The sequence below is a fragment of the Diabrotica virgifera genome, chromosome 1 (assembly GCF_917563875.1).
Source record: "Diabrotica virgifera virgifera chromosome 1, PGI_DIABVI_V3a".
Classification (NCBI taxonomy): domain Eukaryota; kingdom Metazoa; phylum Arthropoda; class Insecta; order Coleoptera; family Chrysomelidae; genus Diabrotica; species Diabrotica virgifera.
Genome location: NC_065443.1, coordinates 45,481,405 through 45,499,814, shown reverse-complemented (window position 1 = coordinate 45,499,814; position 18,410 = coordinate 45,481,405). Strand labels below are relative to the sequence as shown.

Sequence of the window (18,410 nt, the reverse complement as noted above, 5' to 3'; positions counted from 1 at the left end):
ATTTTTTAAGGTTGCCTGCCTCTTGGCGAGATGTCAGTTTACACCTGATAATTCAAACTCCATTTTCTTTTGTGTGTCCGTTGGGCTCAGATGACCTGTTGGTAACTATTTAACTTTAAATTTTCAAAATTGCATATTAGCATTCAAGTCATTTAATGATGTTACCTAAAGTTAAAATGAAGTATGCTTAAATACTACTAATTTTTTGGAAGTGTGAATCTGGTTTTTTCTTGGTTCATTCTTGACTTTAAAAAAGCAAGCCGGCTTTTTTTCACTTGTTTTTTATATGTGACTGTTACCACATGGTCTTGTCTTTGGCTGTACTAAAGTTTTTTAAATATTAACTATACACTTAAATGTTATATACTTTTACTTTACGTTGGTTCATGGATAAGGTTTTTTTACTATGTACATCTTATCTTTTGCTACATGTCTTTTTAAGGTAACGCTAGTGCTTTTTACCTCTCTTTTGGATGTTGTTTCTTATAACACTCTTTTTGTAGATGAACTGATGATGTCTACTGAGCAGTAGACGAAACGTCTTCAATAAATAGATGAAGTAGCCGAATTCTTTGTCTCTTTGTCTCTTTTTTCACCCACTTGACCGATAAAACCCTACACTTACGAGTGCTCCTTTGTTATATATATATATATATATATATATATATATATATATATATATATATATATATATATATATATATATATATATATATATATATATATATATATATATATATATATATATATATATATGTTACACTTGAAGTTTCCGCGGGAGCTATATGTGCTTTCTGTTGTTTTCCGGGTTTGACTCCGCGTTGAATAAGTTTGGTTTTGAGAAAAACCATTATTTTGACGACGTTTCGGCAAGATCTCACTTGCCATTGTCAAGTCAGGTAGTTCCGCTTCTCGCTGTTGCGACTGTGGTCAGTCTACTTCAAGCAACAGTGAGAAGCGGAACTACCTGACTTGACAATGGCAAGTGAGATCTGGCCGAAACGTCGTCAAAATAATGGTTTTTCTCAAAACCAAACTTATTCAACGCGGAGTCAAACCCGGAAAACAACAGAAAGCATATATATATATATATATATATATATATATATATATATATATATATATATATATATATACATAAAACAGCGCTAACAGGCCTTATAGGCCTACGGCTTCTAAATTCTGGATAATATTTCTCCATTCTTTTCGGTCTTCTGCGCTCTTTCTCCAGTCCTTCACCCCGATTCCTTCTAAATCCCTCTCTGCAGCCTCTTCCCATCTCTTCCTTGGACGACCTCGTCTCCTTTTTCCCAATGCTCTGTCATTCAATATTCGTTTGACGTTTCTATTTTCTGGCATTCGAGTAATATGTCCCAGCCATCTAACTCTTTGGGCTCGTATTTTTGTTGTTATTTTTGGTCTCCCATACATCCTCATTACTTCTTCATTTGTTCGTCTCCTCCAGGTTTTCTCCGCTATCTGTATACCTCCAAAAATCTTTCTCAGGACCTTTCTTTCCCATATCTGTATATTTTTCTCCTCTTGTTGATTCATTACCCACGTTTCGCTCACATACAACACTGTGGGCCGTATTATCTTTTCATACATTCTGATTTTCGCGTTTCTTGATAGATTTTTTGCTTTTAGTATCATGTTTAAGCCACCCACAACTCGACTTCCCTTCAATAATCTTTTATCTATTTCTTTTTCTTCCCTTCCAGTGTTTGTTACAATCACTCCCAGGTATTTGAATTCTGATACTTCCTTAAATTTATATTCATTTCCTTCTCCTTTCATTTTTATATAGTTATCCTGTTTATTTATATCTCCTTTCATTACCATGTATTGTGTTTTTCCTTGGTTGATTTTTAATCCATACCTTTTTGCTTCCGCTTCGAACTTTTGGAAGATTTTTTGGAGGTGTTAATTTGTTCTTGTTAGGATGATTAGATCATCAGCGTAAGGGCGTAAGCTATAAACTGCTGTCTGTTGTTACATATGTTCCCACTTGTACTAATTTTTATCCTTCTTACCATGTGCTCTAGTACCAAGTTAAATAAATCTGTGGATAAAGGGTCACCCTGTCTCAGTCCTTTATTCACTGTGAATTGTTTTGAAAAATTTCCTTTCATTGTTATCCTGTTTTTTGTATTGTTGAGCGTCATTGTCACTAATTTAACCAACTTTCCTGAAATACCTAAGGATCTCATTGCTTCATATAGCATATCTCGGTCTACTGAGTCGTAAGCCTGTTAAAAGTCAATGAACAACATGTGTAGTCCCAAATTTTGTTCGTAGCTGTTGTTCTGTATTAGTTTTAATAAACATATTTGATCTGTTGTTGATCTTCCTGGTCTAAAACCTCCTTGGTATTCTCCATAATGATCTTATTTACCTCCTTTTGCAATCTATTTCGGATGATTTTTGCAAGTATTTTATAGGCCACTTCAAATAGCGATATTCCTCTATAATTTTCACAATTTATTTCATCGCCTTTTTTGTAGATTTGACAGATGAGTGCATTGTTTCATTGTTGCGGCATTTCCTCTTTTTGCCAGACTGTTAATATTAGTCGGAAAATTTTTTCTTGGAGCTTTTCTCCTCCTGCTTTAAAAATGTCTGCCGGAATTCCGCTTTCTCCGGAACTGCGCTTTTGTTATTTTTTTGCTTCCATATTGCTTCTTTTACTTCTTGTAGTGTTGGTTCTTCTTCCCGTTTTTGTTCTGTGTTATCCTGTTGATGTTGTTTTATTTCCTGGGGTCCATCTGTTCAATTTTTCTGTTGTTTTTCCTAAAAGCACACCGTCTTTATCTCTACAGTAACTTGTTTTACTCTTTGCAGTTCCTCGGGATTTTTTACTTCTTGGTAGAAATTTCTTATTTCCTTGTTTATGTACGATTCCTCTATTGTTTTCAACTGTTTGTCAAAATGTTCTCTTTTCTTTTTTCTGTGATTTGCTTTACTTCTCTTCTTGCCATTTTATATTTTTCTGTAGTATCCTGTCTATTATTTTTGTCTTTTTCTATTTTTGCTTTATTTCTACGTATCAATGCTATTTTACAATCCTCGTCAAACCAGTCTCTTCGTTTCTCTGCTTGTACTTTTCCTAGACATAGTTCCGTTGCTTCCATTCTTCATCAATATCTTCTGCGGTCGGGTAATGAAGTCTTTTATTTATCTCTGCCACAAATCTGTAATTCTATCTTATATGTTAATCTTTCTTTTGCTGTTCTTGGGTTTCTTGGCAGCTCTTGTTTAAGTTTAGCTATCGTTAGAATATGATCGCTATTGGTGTCTGCCCCTCTGTAGCTTCTGGAATCGGTAATTGCTCTGATATGCATGGGTCTCTACTAGTAATGACTTTGGTTTTTAATAATATGTTCTCAAGAGTTCCATGCTGTACCCTATCGAAAGTCTTTTCTTAATCGATGAAAGCCACATAAATATTTTTACGTTGGTCGCAGCATTTTTGGAGAAACACACTTAAGCCAAAAAGTGCCTCGCATATACCCAGCGTATTCCCAAATCCAAATTGGGTTTCATTTAGGTCTTTCCGCAATGACTTTATATTCTTCCATGAATAACGCGAAGAAAAATTTTGAATGTGTGGCTCATCAGAGTAATTAACCTTTATTCGTCGCAACTTTTTGCCCGCTGCTTCTTATAAATTGCTATAAAACAGATTTAACCATTCCTCAAGTAGGTTAAGAGTAGATGATAATATACACCTTTAAAACAAAGAAAAGTGCACCAAATTTATTTTAAATAGAAGATAAACTACTTACCAATGCTGGATGGCTGCTCTGGTATACCAAATGTGTGGTCGCCAATGTCTAAGTCATAAGAAATGGGGTAATTATATTTAAAAAAATTATTATATTGGCGCAGATTTTCTTCAAAATTAAACTCTAGTATGTCTATAGTTCGTGCAATTTCCTTTGATGCCTGCGCAGTATTTCCTATTAACTTTAAACTTGAAATAGGAGAACAATCAGCGAAGGCAGTAAGTGATACCCATAGGGTAAGTATTTCAATTGTTACCTAAAACATAAATATAGTTCTTATAGCAAATATTAAAACTACTCAATTTAGCTACTAATGTTTTTATTACTTATATAGATTTATTGATATCAATGAGAAATAATAATTTTTCAGCTACTATATACAGGGTGTTAGTAAATAAGTGTGATAAACTTGAAAAGATAGTACAAACTACATGAAAAATAATGACAGTTTGCTCTATAAACATATGTCCGCAACTGCTTCGTTTTCGAGATATAGGCCAGGAACCGAAGCTTTTCACCTCGCAATTTTTACAGAATGGATCGATTTGCTTGAAAATTTGAGAATAAGTAGTGGATAGTCCAAGGATCAAAATCTATATGATTCCGAAAGGCGCTTTTACCATGGGGGTAGTTGCCACCCCATCTCGGGGGGTTGAAATTTTTTATCATATTTTGATCGCAAAAGTTGATAAAAACATTCATTCTAAGCAAAAAATATTCTATACATTTTTTTGATAAAATTAATAGTTTTCGATTTATTCGCTATCGAAAGTGTTAGTTTTGTATAGAAAAAATCATTGTTTTTCGATATGTACTCATTTACGATTCACTCAATTTTTGCCATAGAAAAATTTTTTTCAAACCGAATTCTCCAGAATTAAATAACCTACAATTTTACATTAAAACATTTTTTCGGATCTTTGATGCTAATCTTTCTATTCTGAAGAAAATGACATTTTTTACTAAACTACACAAATTCGTTATTCGCTAACTCCAGTTTTTTTAAAACTAACCATTCTAAGCCAGTTAAACTTCTAGAATATATTAATAATACATAGATAAATAAGAATAAATAGGGCAATGACTAAAAACATAGCTAACTTACATTATTACGCTTTCAATAGGATTTCTCCTTTTTTTTTCAAAAAAATATAATTATTTTTTAACCGTAACTTTCTTATTTTTTATCTTAGAAAGTTTGTTAAAACATCATTTTGTAGGCTTTTATAAGATCTATAAGCCTATTAATATTAAATCTTTCTAAAATCCTTAGTCGCAAAAAGAGGTGACTTTGAAAGGGTTGGTAAAGGTGGTTTTTGCATGTTATTATAAGTTTTGATTGTCAATAGCTCACTCAATTTTTGCTGTAAAAAAATCTTTGCAAAACAGATTTTTGGGAATTAAATAAGCTACAATTTCATATTTAAACATTTTTTCGTATCTCTAATGCTAATCTTGCTATTCTGAAGAGAAAGCCATTTTTCCAAACTACAAAAATTCGTTATTCGCTTTTAACTCAATTTTTTTAAATACTAATCATTCTATGCCTGTTAAACTTTTAAAACCTATTAACAATATATAAATAAAAATGACCAAATAAGGTTAATAATTAATTTTAATTAGAGTGGTGATTAGGGGATTGCTTGCGATCACTTTTTCGCTGAAAAAAATTAAGACTGACATTATTTTAATTATGTCACTTAATTTTTGAGCTAGAGACTTTTTTATGTCTAGGGATATATATTTTTAAGTACTTTAAATTAGATAAAAAATATCAAGGCAGGTTTTGTTCATATTCGATTCAGAGTTGGACCACCATCTCCATATAGCTATTTCAGCATCCTTATGCATCATCGGTGAAGCTTATGCAGTCACAACTCTGAAGGAAATATAAACATTCTGCCTATTTTAAGGCAAACCATCGCAATGCAATGAACCCAACTTTTGAGACGCAATTTAGCGACATCTCTCGTATTACGAGGAAAACAACGAAAAGCCTCAGATACAAAGTTTACTACCTTTTAAACAATTAAAATAATTGAAATAAACAATATTTTAAATCTAAGACTTTTCGTTAATAAACTGCTTTCTGGCTGCATCCCGTATCTCCGGATTTTACAATATATAAGCACAGAGGCGACGAAAATAGGAGAAAGCAAATAGAGGACATTTAGGCCACGCATTTACCTTCTCTTCGTCTAGGAAAAGGACCGAAAGACAGTTTCTAAATACTCAAAACTGAGTAAAAATGAAAAAGATAAAAAATAACAAGGCAGGTTTTGTTCATAATCGATTCAGAGTTGGACCACCATCTCCATATAGCTATTTCTGCATCCTTATGCATCATCGGTGAAGCTTATGCAGTCACAACTCTGAAGGAAATATAAACATTCTGCCTATATTAAGGCAAACCATCGCAATGCAATGAACCCATCTTTTGAGACGCAATTTAGCGACATCTCTCGTATTACGAGGAAAACAACGAAAAGCCCCAGATACAAAGTTGATACTTTAAATATCTTAAAAAGCCCCAGATATACCCCCGATAGGGGCTTCACGACCTTGACGTTGGTTCGGGGGCTTAAGCTGACTGTTCAGATAGGGCCGTAGTCTGGCGCAGGAAGTGGATCAAGTATGTGTGTACGAATGCATGGGATCTCCCTAATAAGGAGCTCTCCGACGAAAGAAGGCACCCCCTATAAACGGGCAAGGCCTAATGCATGGTAAGTATGAAAGGATGTGAAACAGCCTCGCTAGACCGGTTCCTGTCACGACTTAGCTCTCTGGAGTATCTGGGAATCTTTCCTAGGTACTCGAGAGACTAGGAATGTATGAACTGCTTCAGCGACCAAGAAGTAGCCCGCCCTAAGTTAAGCCACCCATGTCTGGTTGTACCACTCCCCTGGCGTAAATTTAAGTAGAAGACCCTCTGGTCTTCACTGCCACATCTCCATTCTACGGCACTGTCCACATCGCCAATATATAGTCAACCGACCCGATATTATCTACCAGCTGTATCTATCCTACACTCCGAGTACAACCAGAAAATGCTATCCCTCCTTCATCCTTTTTCCCACTAAACCTACACCCCCAACACACAAGGTAAAGGTGTAATTGTACCGTGCCCAGGCCTGCATGGCAGTTGTGTGTCTAAATTGAACTGTCTCAAACGGTCGACTGGGGGAACCAGGCCACACCCCCTTTCATTTAAGGCCTTGTACCGGCACAGGGAGCGCTGCTGGTATGGACAGTTTATTTCTCCCATACTCGTGGGATCAATATGGAACCATTCAAAAATTTAAAAGATTTAACCCTAGGGGTCTCGCAGAAGAACCCAACAAACAATCAAACTTCCACTGAGACTGTTCGGCAGAATCTGGAAGAAAATAATCCCATCACATCGGGTAATAAAAATACTGAGGACGCAATGCGGACTCCTTTAAAAGATGCTGAGGATGAGGTTTCTCGGCCAAAAATATCTGGGGCACAGAGAAGAAAGCTTCGGAAAATGAGAGAACAGGGAATTGACATTTCTAAGGTCAAATTACCTCCTAGACCTCAAAACAAAACTCCTGGAAATGCCGAAATCACACAAGCTGTCAAACGGACTGTGTCTGATAGAAGCACTCCTGAGGAGAAATTAACAAAAAAGAGCAGAACTGCTGCTGCCTCTTTCAAAAAGCTCAGCAGCAACTACAAAGCAGCTCTTACGGGAATAAAGACGGCAATAATTCCCAAAGAATACCCAGACATATCTGTAACGGAAAAAGACGTTGGGGCAATAAAAGAGGCCCTAATTAAACTTATCGATGAGGTTCCTTGCGCACCTCGTTACGAAGGTAATCGGCTCATGGATGGATACTATGGGTTGATATGTGCTGACGAGGAGTCCTTTAAGATCACAAAGGATTTCTTGGAAGAAAATACGGAGTGGAAGGTCGTTAAGGCTGAGGAACTCCCAAAATCGAAGCGTGTACTGATGTACCTTCCAGAGACTAAAAATGAGGATCTGAAAGTGCCACTGGCACGAATTGAAAAACAAAATCCTGAACTAAGGACCAGTCGTTGGGCAATTCTGAGTTCCAAACCAGCAACTGACGGAGGACTGCATGTGAGTCTCCGAATTGATAAGGAGTCAGAGGCACAGCTCGAAAGGCTTCAATGGAAGCCTTATTACCTTCTACAGCGAGCAAGTATTATACCGTTGGAAGAGGGTAAAGCAAGACAGGCTGGGAACATTGGGGAACCAAAACCTGCAACGATTACTTCCGAACTGCAGGAGGCCGAAGGGGAATCTATGCAGGTGGAAGAAATTACAAGAGGGCCTATTAGAGACCCCAAAAATGAATAAACTGCAAAATTAAGATCATACAGATCAATTTGCAGCACAAAAAAACAGCTTCGGCACTTTTGTGCCAGGAAGTAGCTGAGAAAAACATTGATATGGTGCTTATTCAAGAACCGTGGATAAATGAAGGTAAGATACGGGGATTAAATGTTAAGGGATGGGAACTAATTTTGGGAGTACCTGACAATAAAATCAGAACTTGTATATTTTGTAGATCTGACCTTAACCTGGTACCAGTTATGGAGCTCTGTACGGGAGACATGACAGCTGCCAGAATTAAACTGAATTGCAATGGGTTGGTTACAGAGTTGATTGTTGCATCTCTCTACCTTCCTATTGACAGTAAAGAACAACTTCCAGGGACTAACCTAGAGAACCTTCTAGAATACACCAATGATAAGCATACAGAACTTATCATTGGAGTCGACTCCAACGCCCACCACATCATTTGGGGAAGCAGAGATACAAACAATAGAGGTAAGTTACTTTTTGAGTACCTTTGCACTACTGAACTTGATCTTCTGAACAGGGGTAATAAGCCCACCTTCAGGACATCAAGAGCAGAATCACTAATCGACCTAAGCCTATGCTCTATGGGGATTGGGAACATAATATCTGACTGGCATGTGTCGGATGCGTTATCCTTATCGGATCATGCATACATATGCTTTGAGATAAACTCAGTCAAACCGGAACCAAGGTTCTATAGAGACCCTAAGGTGACCGATTGGGAATCCTTTAAGAGGGATCTTGGAACAAGGGTACGGAATTATCCTAAAAGGCCAAAAAACAATGTTGAGGTTGAGATGGCAGTAGACTGGTTGCAGCATGCAATAGTCGTCTCATATGAGGAAAACTGCCCGTTAAAAGAAAGTCACCCTCCCAGGCAAGTAACTTGGTGGAATAAGGAGCTGTCTGATCTCAAAAGAGAAACAAGACGGCTCTTCAATAGGGCGAAGAAATCAGGTGATTGGGAAGCATATAAGGCTAAACTGAAAACCTATAATAAGAAAATCCAATCCGCTAAGGAAAGATCCTGGAGAGAATTCTGTGAAAACATTGAAAGTGTACCTGAAAGCGCCAGGGTTAACAGAATCCTCAAAAGAGATAACATTAACAAACCCAAGTCAATGAAATTGCCCAATGGGAAGTATACGGACACAGAGAAGGAGGCTGTAGAGCATCTTTTAAGTGTTCACTTTCCAGGGTCGACGCAATTGACTGCTAATAATAATCATTAAGCAAACAATAGCCCAACCAAAAGGGACTGGCTGACCTCTGACGAGATCTTTGGTTCTCACAAGGTCAGATGGGCTATTGAAACTTTTGAACCTTATAAAACTGCGGGACCGGATGGTATATTTCCTAAGCTTCTCCAGGAGGGTCTGGAAATAATCATGGGTCCCCTGATCACAATATTTAGAGCTAGCCATGCTCTGGGATACATTCCCAAAGCTTGGAGAAGGGCAAGGGTGGCGTTTATTCCCAAACCAGGAAAAACAGATTACACCTTAGCAAAATCTTACAGGCCTATAAGTCTGACCTCATTCATGTTAAAAACCATGGAAAAAATCTTGAACGAACACATCAAGAAAAACAATTTAAATGAAAATCCACTGCACCAACGGCAATGGGCGTATCAGGCAGGGAAATCAGGTGAAGCCGCCCTGCACAATCTAGTGTCGGAACTCGAAAGGAGTCTGCATCAGAAAGAAGTCGCCCTTGCTGCATTTTTAGATATAGAAGGTGCATTTGATAATACCTCAATCGAGTCTATACAAAGCGCACTGGTGAGGAAGAAAATCAACAACACAACATGCAAGTGGATTATTCAGATGCTTCAGAGCAGAATAATATCCACAGATACGCATGAAGATACCATAAATCTGAGGGCAACTAAGGGATGCCCTCAAGGCGGTGTATTGTCACCGTCATTATGGAACATAGTTGTTGATGATCTGATTCATGGGCTAAGCGCCCAAGGAATCTGGGTCCAGGGTTTCGCAGATGATATCGTGATAGTAACTAGGGGAAAATTTCCCAGCACTGTTGCGTATCAGATGCGATATGCCCTTCACTACATAGAGAACTGGTGTCTGAAAGAGAACCTCTCCGTGAACCCTTCTAAAACTAAACTGGTAGCCTTGTAACAAAAATACTACTTTGCAGTAGTATTTGTTGAACTAAAATGATAAGATGAAATGAATGAAGGAAGGGTGATGAACTGATAATGGAAGTATGGAGAGACAGAGGCAAACTGAATAGAGTTGGCTAGCTATAGATGCAAGAGAGCAACTTGACACTCAAGGATGGATACGGCTCGTTTGCATGCCTGTCGAAGAACAGTAGCTCAACCTAAAGAGAGATGATGACTAGAAAAAGGGAAATCTTTTAAGATAAAAATATATGTTCAGAAAATAAATTAGATAAATATAATAATATAATAAAAATAGAAGAATATAGGAGATAAATAAAATAGACTGAATTATGGGCGCCAGAAGTTGGAATGGACCAAACTTCCAGGTATCTTACACTGCTGTTAAATAGTAAATATATTAAATTCAAAAATGGGAAAAAAAATAATGGATATACAAAACAAATAAATATTTATTAAATATAACTACTTAGATTTTTGACAACCTCTGAGTTAGAAAAATACAAACTCTTCTTCTTCTTCAGGTGCCATCTCCGCTACGGAGGTTGGCAATCATCATAGCTATTTTAATTTTTGAGGCAGTAGCTCTAAGTGCAAATACAAACTATGTAACTCTAAAATGACAATGGGAAATAATTACCTATAGTAATATAAATATAATCTATAGTTACATTAGTAATGGAGTAGCTCTTATATGGAGCATACCCCCAACTTACATATACTAGGTTAAATAACAACCTTCACCAAATAATTGTACGATTGCAATACGTACAGCAACGTTAAACCCTATAGAACTAATGAACCAGAATATAATTAAGGGAGGATTATTCACAATGAATAATTTCCGTAACTCTCAAAGAGTTAAATAGGCACTAGCCTCATTAAGGTGAACCTACGGTCTACTTGATATATAAAAATCAGTTGCTTCGACACGTAGTCGCTAAAAAATATAACAAGTAAAATGGATAGCTATTCAAAGGGAATAGCGTCCAAAGATATAATTAGAAATTGATTAAATGAATTTAAGTAAAGTTAAGCAAATAAGTTAAATAATTATGATTGACTAAAGAAAGATTAAAGTTATATGAATAAGTTAATAAATTAAGCAAATTAAGAGGAAAAAGTATATAAATTTAAATTGATAAGTGGAGACAAGCAAGGTTAGTACTAAAAATATAAAGTTAATTAAGTAAATAAATGGTACAAGTAAATTTCAGGTAATATATAAAGGTAAAGAGAATCTCATATGGGGAAAAGATGATCTGAGCTCAAACCTCTTTGACCAGGGAGTTTACTGGTTTGGGGAACACTATCAACTATTATAGATATATAAAAACAATATGCAACTTAAATATTGAAACAAAATATGTGCGATAAACTATAAAACTTAATCATCAAAATAAATGTCCCGAGTCTTATACAAAAAATGAATGTGGTGTAATAGTGGAAGTGACAATCACTAGCAGATACTAAGTGTCCCAAAACAAACCCTAAATGGTCCCCGAGAGTGTCCTTGCTACGGATTCCAAAATCCCTGGTAGGCGAATTAGCACAGGGATGGTGCTAGCTTGTACCAATTAATATACCGATGCCCTTCTGGGGTGCAGAGGGCAGGATACAAAGTAGGTATGTGGGAGGTTCTCCAGGCTGGTCTCCAAATGACCTGGCTTGGCGTAGAACGGTTGCTCCCAGTTGTGAGGGGAGCTGACGGACTGGTTACAGCCTTTACAAATAAGAGGAAGCTTACTGGACTGAGTGAGCTGAAATTATTTGGAGAGGTACTGGAAAGAACCAATGAGGTTAAGTATCTAGGGGTAACCCTGGATTCGAAACTCAATTGGAATACTCATATTACCAATATAACCAATAGGGCTAAGCGACTCTTCTGGAACTGCAGACGAGTTGTAGGTAAAACCTGGGGATTGAAACCAAAGGTGATATGTTGGTTGTACACATCAGTGATACGACCGACAGTTACTTATGGGTCAGTACTCTGGTGGAGAAAGACGGCTTTGCAATCTTGTGTGACCACTCTCACCACCCTACAAAGACAAGCGCTTCTAAATATAACAGGAGCCTTGAATAGTACAGGAACGGCTTCATTAGAGGCTATCACAGGTCTCCCTCCGCTGGAATTGTATATTTCGGCGGTAGCCTTTATGACCATCTGAGGCTCAAAGCAAACAATACTTGGAGGCCAAATTATGTATTGAATAGCCACACATACATTACTGGGACTATACTTGAGGAATACATCTTTATGATGAACTTAGATATGATGACACCAGAACTAATCTTCACTGAGAAGATTAACACAATTATACCATCTAGAGAACAAAAAGTCCCAAACATTAATGGAGACTTAATATGGTTCACTGATGGATCTAAAACTGCCCATGGTACTGGATCAGGAGTCTTTGGGCAAACATGTAACTATAATAAATCTTACAGCCTAGGTCAACATACAACGGTGTTCCAGGCTGAAGTTTTTGCTTTGGTGGCCTGCATTGATGAAATAATTGATGAGGACCCTAAAGCTAAGAGAATCAACATTTACACAGATAGCCAATCGGCTATTCTGGCTGTAAAGAACCCTCTCACCAAATCAAAACTGGTGAGAAACTGCAAAGATCTCCTCAATAACCTGGCAAAAGACAACAAAGTGTCTTTAATATGGGTGCCGGGTCATGAAGGGGTGCATGGGAACGAACGAGCAGATATGTTAGCGAAACAAGGCTCGAGAAAAACTTTTGAAGGCCCAGAACCTTTCTGTGGCATCACTAAAGATGCTATGAAAAACGAGGTTCAGAAATGGCTGATAAAGAATCATCAAAATAAATGGAGAACCACTCAAGGGCAAATCCAGACTAAAAAAATAATCAAGAATATTGATAAAAAACTCTCGAACAGTTTGATGAACCTCAATAAACGAGAGATCAAAACGGTCACTGAAATGGTGACTGGACATTGTCGTTTAAGAAATCACCTATACAAACTAGGTAAGGTGAATAAACCATGGTGCAGAAAGTGCGAAATGGAAGAAGAAACTGCCATACACATACTATGCTATTGCAGTGTGCTAGGTGATGTAAGGCAGAACTTCACTGGTCAAATGAGGTTTGAACCAGAAGAGATCTTAAAACTACCAATAAGAAAACTGTTGGCCTTCGTTGAGGCCACAGGACTTATTAAAGTTTAAGGAGAAGAACAGGGTTTGGTACAAAGGTCTTATGACCAAGTGCCAGAGACTAACGAGTCTCGCCTGAATTAAGAAGAAGAAGAAGAAGAAGAAGAAGAGCCCCAGATACTTTAAATTAGTTTAAACATGTTGTCCTCGAAAAATGCATCGTTTTCACGTCTTTTGACTTCGAAACTACAATATTTAGCATTTGACGAAGAAGAGCCAACATATAATAAAATATAGCTCGATTACTATTGGCCTTAAAGAAAATAAAAAAAAAATGGTTTTGTTTATTTTTTCAAAAGGTAGATTTTGGTAAGTAAAGTTTTTTTGATAAAATGAAAACTTTTGGAGTTATTAGCAGAAATCTTATTTAAAAGCACTGATTTTTCTATATAAAACTAACACTTCCGATAGGTAGCAAATAAATCGAAAACTATCAATTTTATCAAAAAAATGTATAGAACATTGTTTGCTTAGAATAAACGTTTTTACCAACTGTTGCGATTAAAATATAATAAAAAATTTCCACCCCCGAGATGGGGTGGCAACCACCCCCATGGTAAAAGCGCCTTTCGGCATTATATAGATTTTGATTCTTGGCTATCCACTACTTATTCTCAAATTTTCAAGCAAATCGATCCATTCTGTAAAAATTGTGAGGTTTTGTCCCATTTTAAGCTTCATTACTTGGACTAATACGGGGTGTTAAAATTGTTGTTACAAACTGATGACTTATTTATTGCTCTAAAAGCGGTTGAGGTATGCAAATTAAATTTGCTGGGTTTTTAGATGTAGTTATTGCGCACTTTTAATGGTTTAAAATTTTTTAAATAAAAAAATAGTGCGCCACTAACATATCTTAAATTAAAAATCATTTTTGAATTCCTGTTTCAATTTGTGACAAAAATCTATACTCCCCTTTTTTCATACGACGCTTCGTTTTCATTCAAAAAATAAAACATCTTAATGCTTACAAAGTATTCGACGAAGTTTCGACATTTGTCAACAACACCAAGTCTTCTAATGCTACGATAACAACAACCGTAATAATATAGTCCTGACAAATTAATATTTAACTAAATATTGCTTCAAATATGTTGTGTAAAATAATTTTGAATTCGGTTCCGTCACTGAACTTGCTTTTTTGTCCGCAAAATAAAAAAATAACGTTTAATTTCTCTTGCGTAATATTTATCGTCTAAGTATTTTAACTGCAATAATATCCAAATGACTAATTTACAATGATTAATCGGATGTTAAAATATCTTATCTTTAAAGTGGCTTCTCAAATTCCACACATTTATACCAAACATTGATATCGCCACTTTGTTGCGCATTCTGACCCATTTTCGTTTCGACTATACCTACATACTTTATTGTTCATTTCCTTAAGAGATAAAATATGTTTCAAGGAATTAAAAGGTCTATTAGGTTGGTCTATAACAAAATCTTCGATATTAGTTTTGGTTTAAAATTCATTACATAGGTTTTTGTTTCATCTAATGGTATATCCCTGTATAAAATGAATAAAGAAGAACTCGATACGTAATAGAGATCGTTGTAACAGCGTCTTAGATTTATGTGTACAGTAAAGTAGGCGAAATAATGAAATTTTATGCACAGTATGCAGAAACTGTAGTATTTTGCAAACATTGCAATATTTACATAAATCAATACAGTCAATAAAAGCTTGTTCTGTTGGAAGGGAAAACTAAACGTGTACCTATATATATATTTTGTGTAGAAAGATTACAATACAAACGGTCTTACAAATCGTTTCCTTCTTATTTAATGTGGGTCTAATTACTGTTTTATATATTTGGAGTTTGCCTTGTTTAGAAACGTATTTTGAGTTCATCAGTGCTCTTAAACTGACTGACTTTTTATTCCCTTTTGCTATTCTGGCATTCAGTGGCGGATCCAGGGAAGGGCGATGGGGCGATCGGCCCCCCTCTCAAACCAAGTTTTATATAAAGATTATAAAAACATTCATTTATTTTTCATATAAATTTAGCCAATCGCCCCCCCCCTCTAGATGATACTTTATCCTGCTGGATCCGCCACTGCTGGATCCGCCACTGCTGGTATTGAGCTCCCATTTCTCTTTTCCAATTTCATCGAATACTACACCCAGGTATTTTAAACAGCTTTTACCGTTTACAGATCTCACACTAAAGTCTTATTCTTTCTTTTTTTCTCTCGCTCTCATGACCATATATTTGGTTTTGTCTTCCTTTAGCTCCAATCCGAATTTCTCTGCTTCTTCAGTAATTTTCTTCACAGCTCTTCTTAATTAACAATTCTAAGTTTTAAGCAGATGTCGCTACGAGTTATTTTGTTGTGATTCGGTATTAGGAGGCTTGATTTGTTTCAGTTTCTTTCAGATATAGTCACATATACACCCACTGAAGGTCTCTAATGAGAGTCAAACTAGTAAGGGCGTTTATGAGGTGTAGCGATGGATCGCCTCCACGTGGTGCACCCTGGGTAACGCCAAATAATCCATTAATCCCAATCCTAAGGTGTAGTCTATCCTAAGGTATAGTAAAGTGTATCTGAAGCAATACCCTAGAGAGATGGCGAACTCTAGGGGAATATAGCCTTGGTGCGGTAAGGGCGCTCTGCCGTACTCGACATTTATTTCGACCCTACTCGTGGGAACAATCGTGGAACCAAAGAGAAACATTAAACAAGCGGAGAGAGACTCATAGTGGGCGACCTCTCCGAAGAAACAAGAATGGAAGCTGACAAGTCTCGAGAAATTACGCCTTGGGACCAAAAAGCTATCTGGGGCTCAAAAACGAAGGCTTAAGAAAGCCGAAAAAATAGCTGCTGGGACGTGAGTTAAAGAAAACCCACATAAGATCAAAGGCCAAAAGAGGAAAAGTGACCAGACCACGGGAGTGAAAAAGGCCCGGTCTGACGGCTCGACCCCAACAAAGAACCCCGAGGCCAAAAGACCAAAGGGAATTACGAAACAAGCAGCTCACAACGCGACCAGGAGCGGTAATACGCAAACTGGCACAGTTGCTGGCGCTGAAGAGGCAAGGGGCGGTAAAACGCAGATTGACACTTACAGCGAAATGACAGGCAAACTGAGGATGGCGGTGGTAGACAGACGCCATCCTGAGGTAAAACTGAACCAGGAGCCTACCAAATCTTGGCTGGAGGGGACGGTACGAGAGCTTCGGGATCTCTGGGAGTCGGCGGATTTGAAGTTGATCAAATCCAAAGACTTGAGAAGACCTATTGTTCTTGTGCACATCCCTGAGACCGGCATAAGTGACAAAGTGTTTATGAGTCGCTTGGACAAGCAGAATTCAGGGCTCAATACGACAGACTGGACATTGAAAAGCCAGAAGGTCGAGGAGCAGGGAGAAATCCTTGCGTATTCGATCGACAGGGTCTCCCTTAGGGCTTTGAAGCAGACCTTGATATAGTCATAGGAGCATATAAAGATAACTGTCTCGTAACAGCAAGGGGCTCTAACAGGAAAGTGCCTTGGTGGAACAATGAACTTGCTAAAAGAAGGAGAGATCTGCGAGTGGAGCCAATATCGCAAAGCTCTGACTGAATATAACAAGGCTCTAAGGAAAGCCAAAAGAGAATCATGGAGGAAGCACTGCGAGGAGATAGAACAGTCTGCAGAAGTGGCTAAACTCCAAGAGGTTCTCTCGGAAGAACTTTAGAGCAATATCGCCACGCTTCAGATGGAGTCAGGTGACTACACACAGACCAGTGAAGTGACGCTGAGGGAACTTTTCAATGTTCACTTCCCTGGGTCAGTAACCGTAATGATGACACCAGACAAAATAAAATAGGCAGTAAGTTCATTTAAACCATATAAATCACCAGGAACGGACGGGATGTATCCTGTACTTTTGCAAAAAGGTACAGAAGCAATGTACCTATAAGCAAATGTATAAAATACCTCTTGCAAGTATTGCGCTGGGGTATGTACCAGTTGCTTGGAGGTCGACAAGGATAGCATTCATACCAAAGCCTGGAAACGGTGGACATATGAATGCAAAGTCCCTTAGACCAATAAGTCTGATGTCCTTTGTACTAAAGACATTAAAAAAATTGGCAGATAGACATATTAGGGATGGAATATTGGAAAGACCAATAGAACAAGACCAATATGCATATAGGCCAGATGTATCAACAGAAACAGCACTGCACCATCTAGTACAGAGTGGATGAAATAAGCTGCAGGTGGATAGAATGCATGCTTAAAAGCCGCATGGTATATTCAACACTGATAGGTTTGATGTTGCTCAAAGACCATGTCAGCACGGGTTGCCAGAGAATGCCCACAGGGAGGTGTATTATCTCCGTTAGTGTGGAATCTGGTTATGGACGGACTGATTGGAACGCTAAACAGGAAAAAATGTCCTGGGCTATGCAGATGATTTTGTCATTCTTGCACAGTGCAAGTTCAATACAACGGTCAGGGATAATATGCAACAGGCCCTGAACGTAGTATCAAAATGGACAAGTTAGGTAGGATTGTCCGTAAGCCCTCACAAATTCAAAATATTAGCCTTCACCAGAAGGAGAAAATTAGAGGGAGTAGGACCTGTGAATCTCATGGGGATTTCCCTAAAGGTGGAGAGGGAGGTAAAATATCTCGGAGCCATAATAGGCTCAAGGCTTACCTGGAATCAATACCTAGAACGAATAACCAGAAGAGTGATGGCCACTTTAATGGTGACCAGACGCACACATGGCAGAACATGTTGACTTAAACCGGACATGATGTATTGGATATACAACTTGATGGTAAATCCCACAATAACGTATGCAGCATTGGTCTGGTGGCCAAAGGTGTGGCAGAGAAATGCTATAGAGAAATTAGGCAAAATACAAAGGCTTGTCTGTCTCAGCATAACAGGTGCAATGAGAGGCACACAAACTGCAGCAATGGAAGAATTATCC

At 37.6% G+C, this 18,410-nt stretch overlaps 1 protein-coding gene across 1 annotated transcript in view; it reads right to left on the bottom strand.

Annotated features, from left to right (window-relative positions):
* Positions 1 to 18,410, bottom strand: part of LOC114331335 (uncharacterized) — a 60,442-nt gene that overhangs the window by 9,478 nt on the left and 32,554 nt on the right. Inside the window, exon 2 of the mRNA XM_028280863.2 lies at positions 3,786 to 4,041. Coding sequence (XP_028136664.1) covers positions 3,786 to 4,041 — 256 coding nt within the window. The remainder of the gene's footprint in view (positions 1 to 3,785; positions 4,042 to 18,410) is intronic.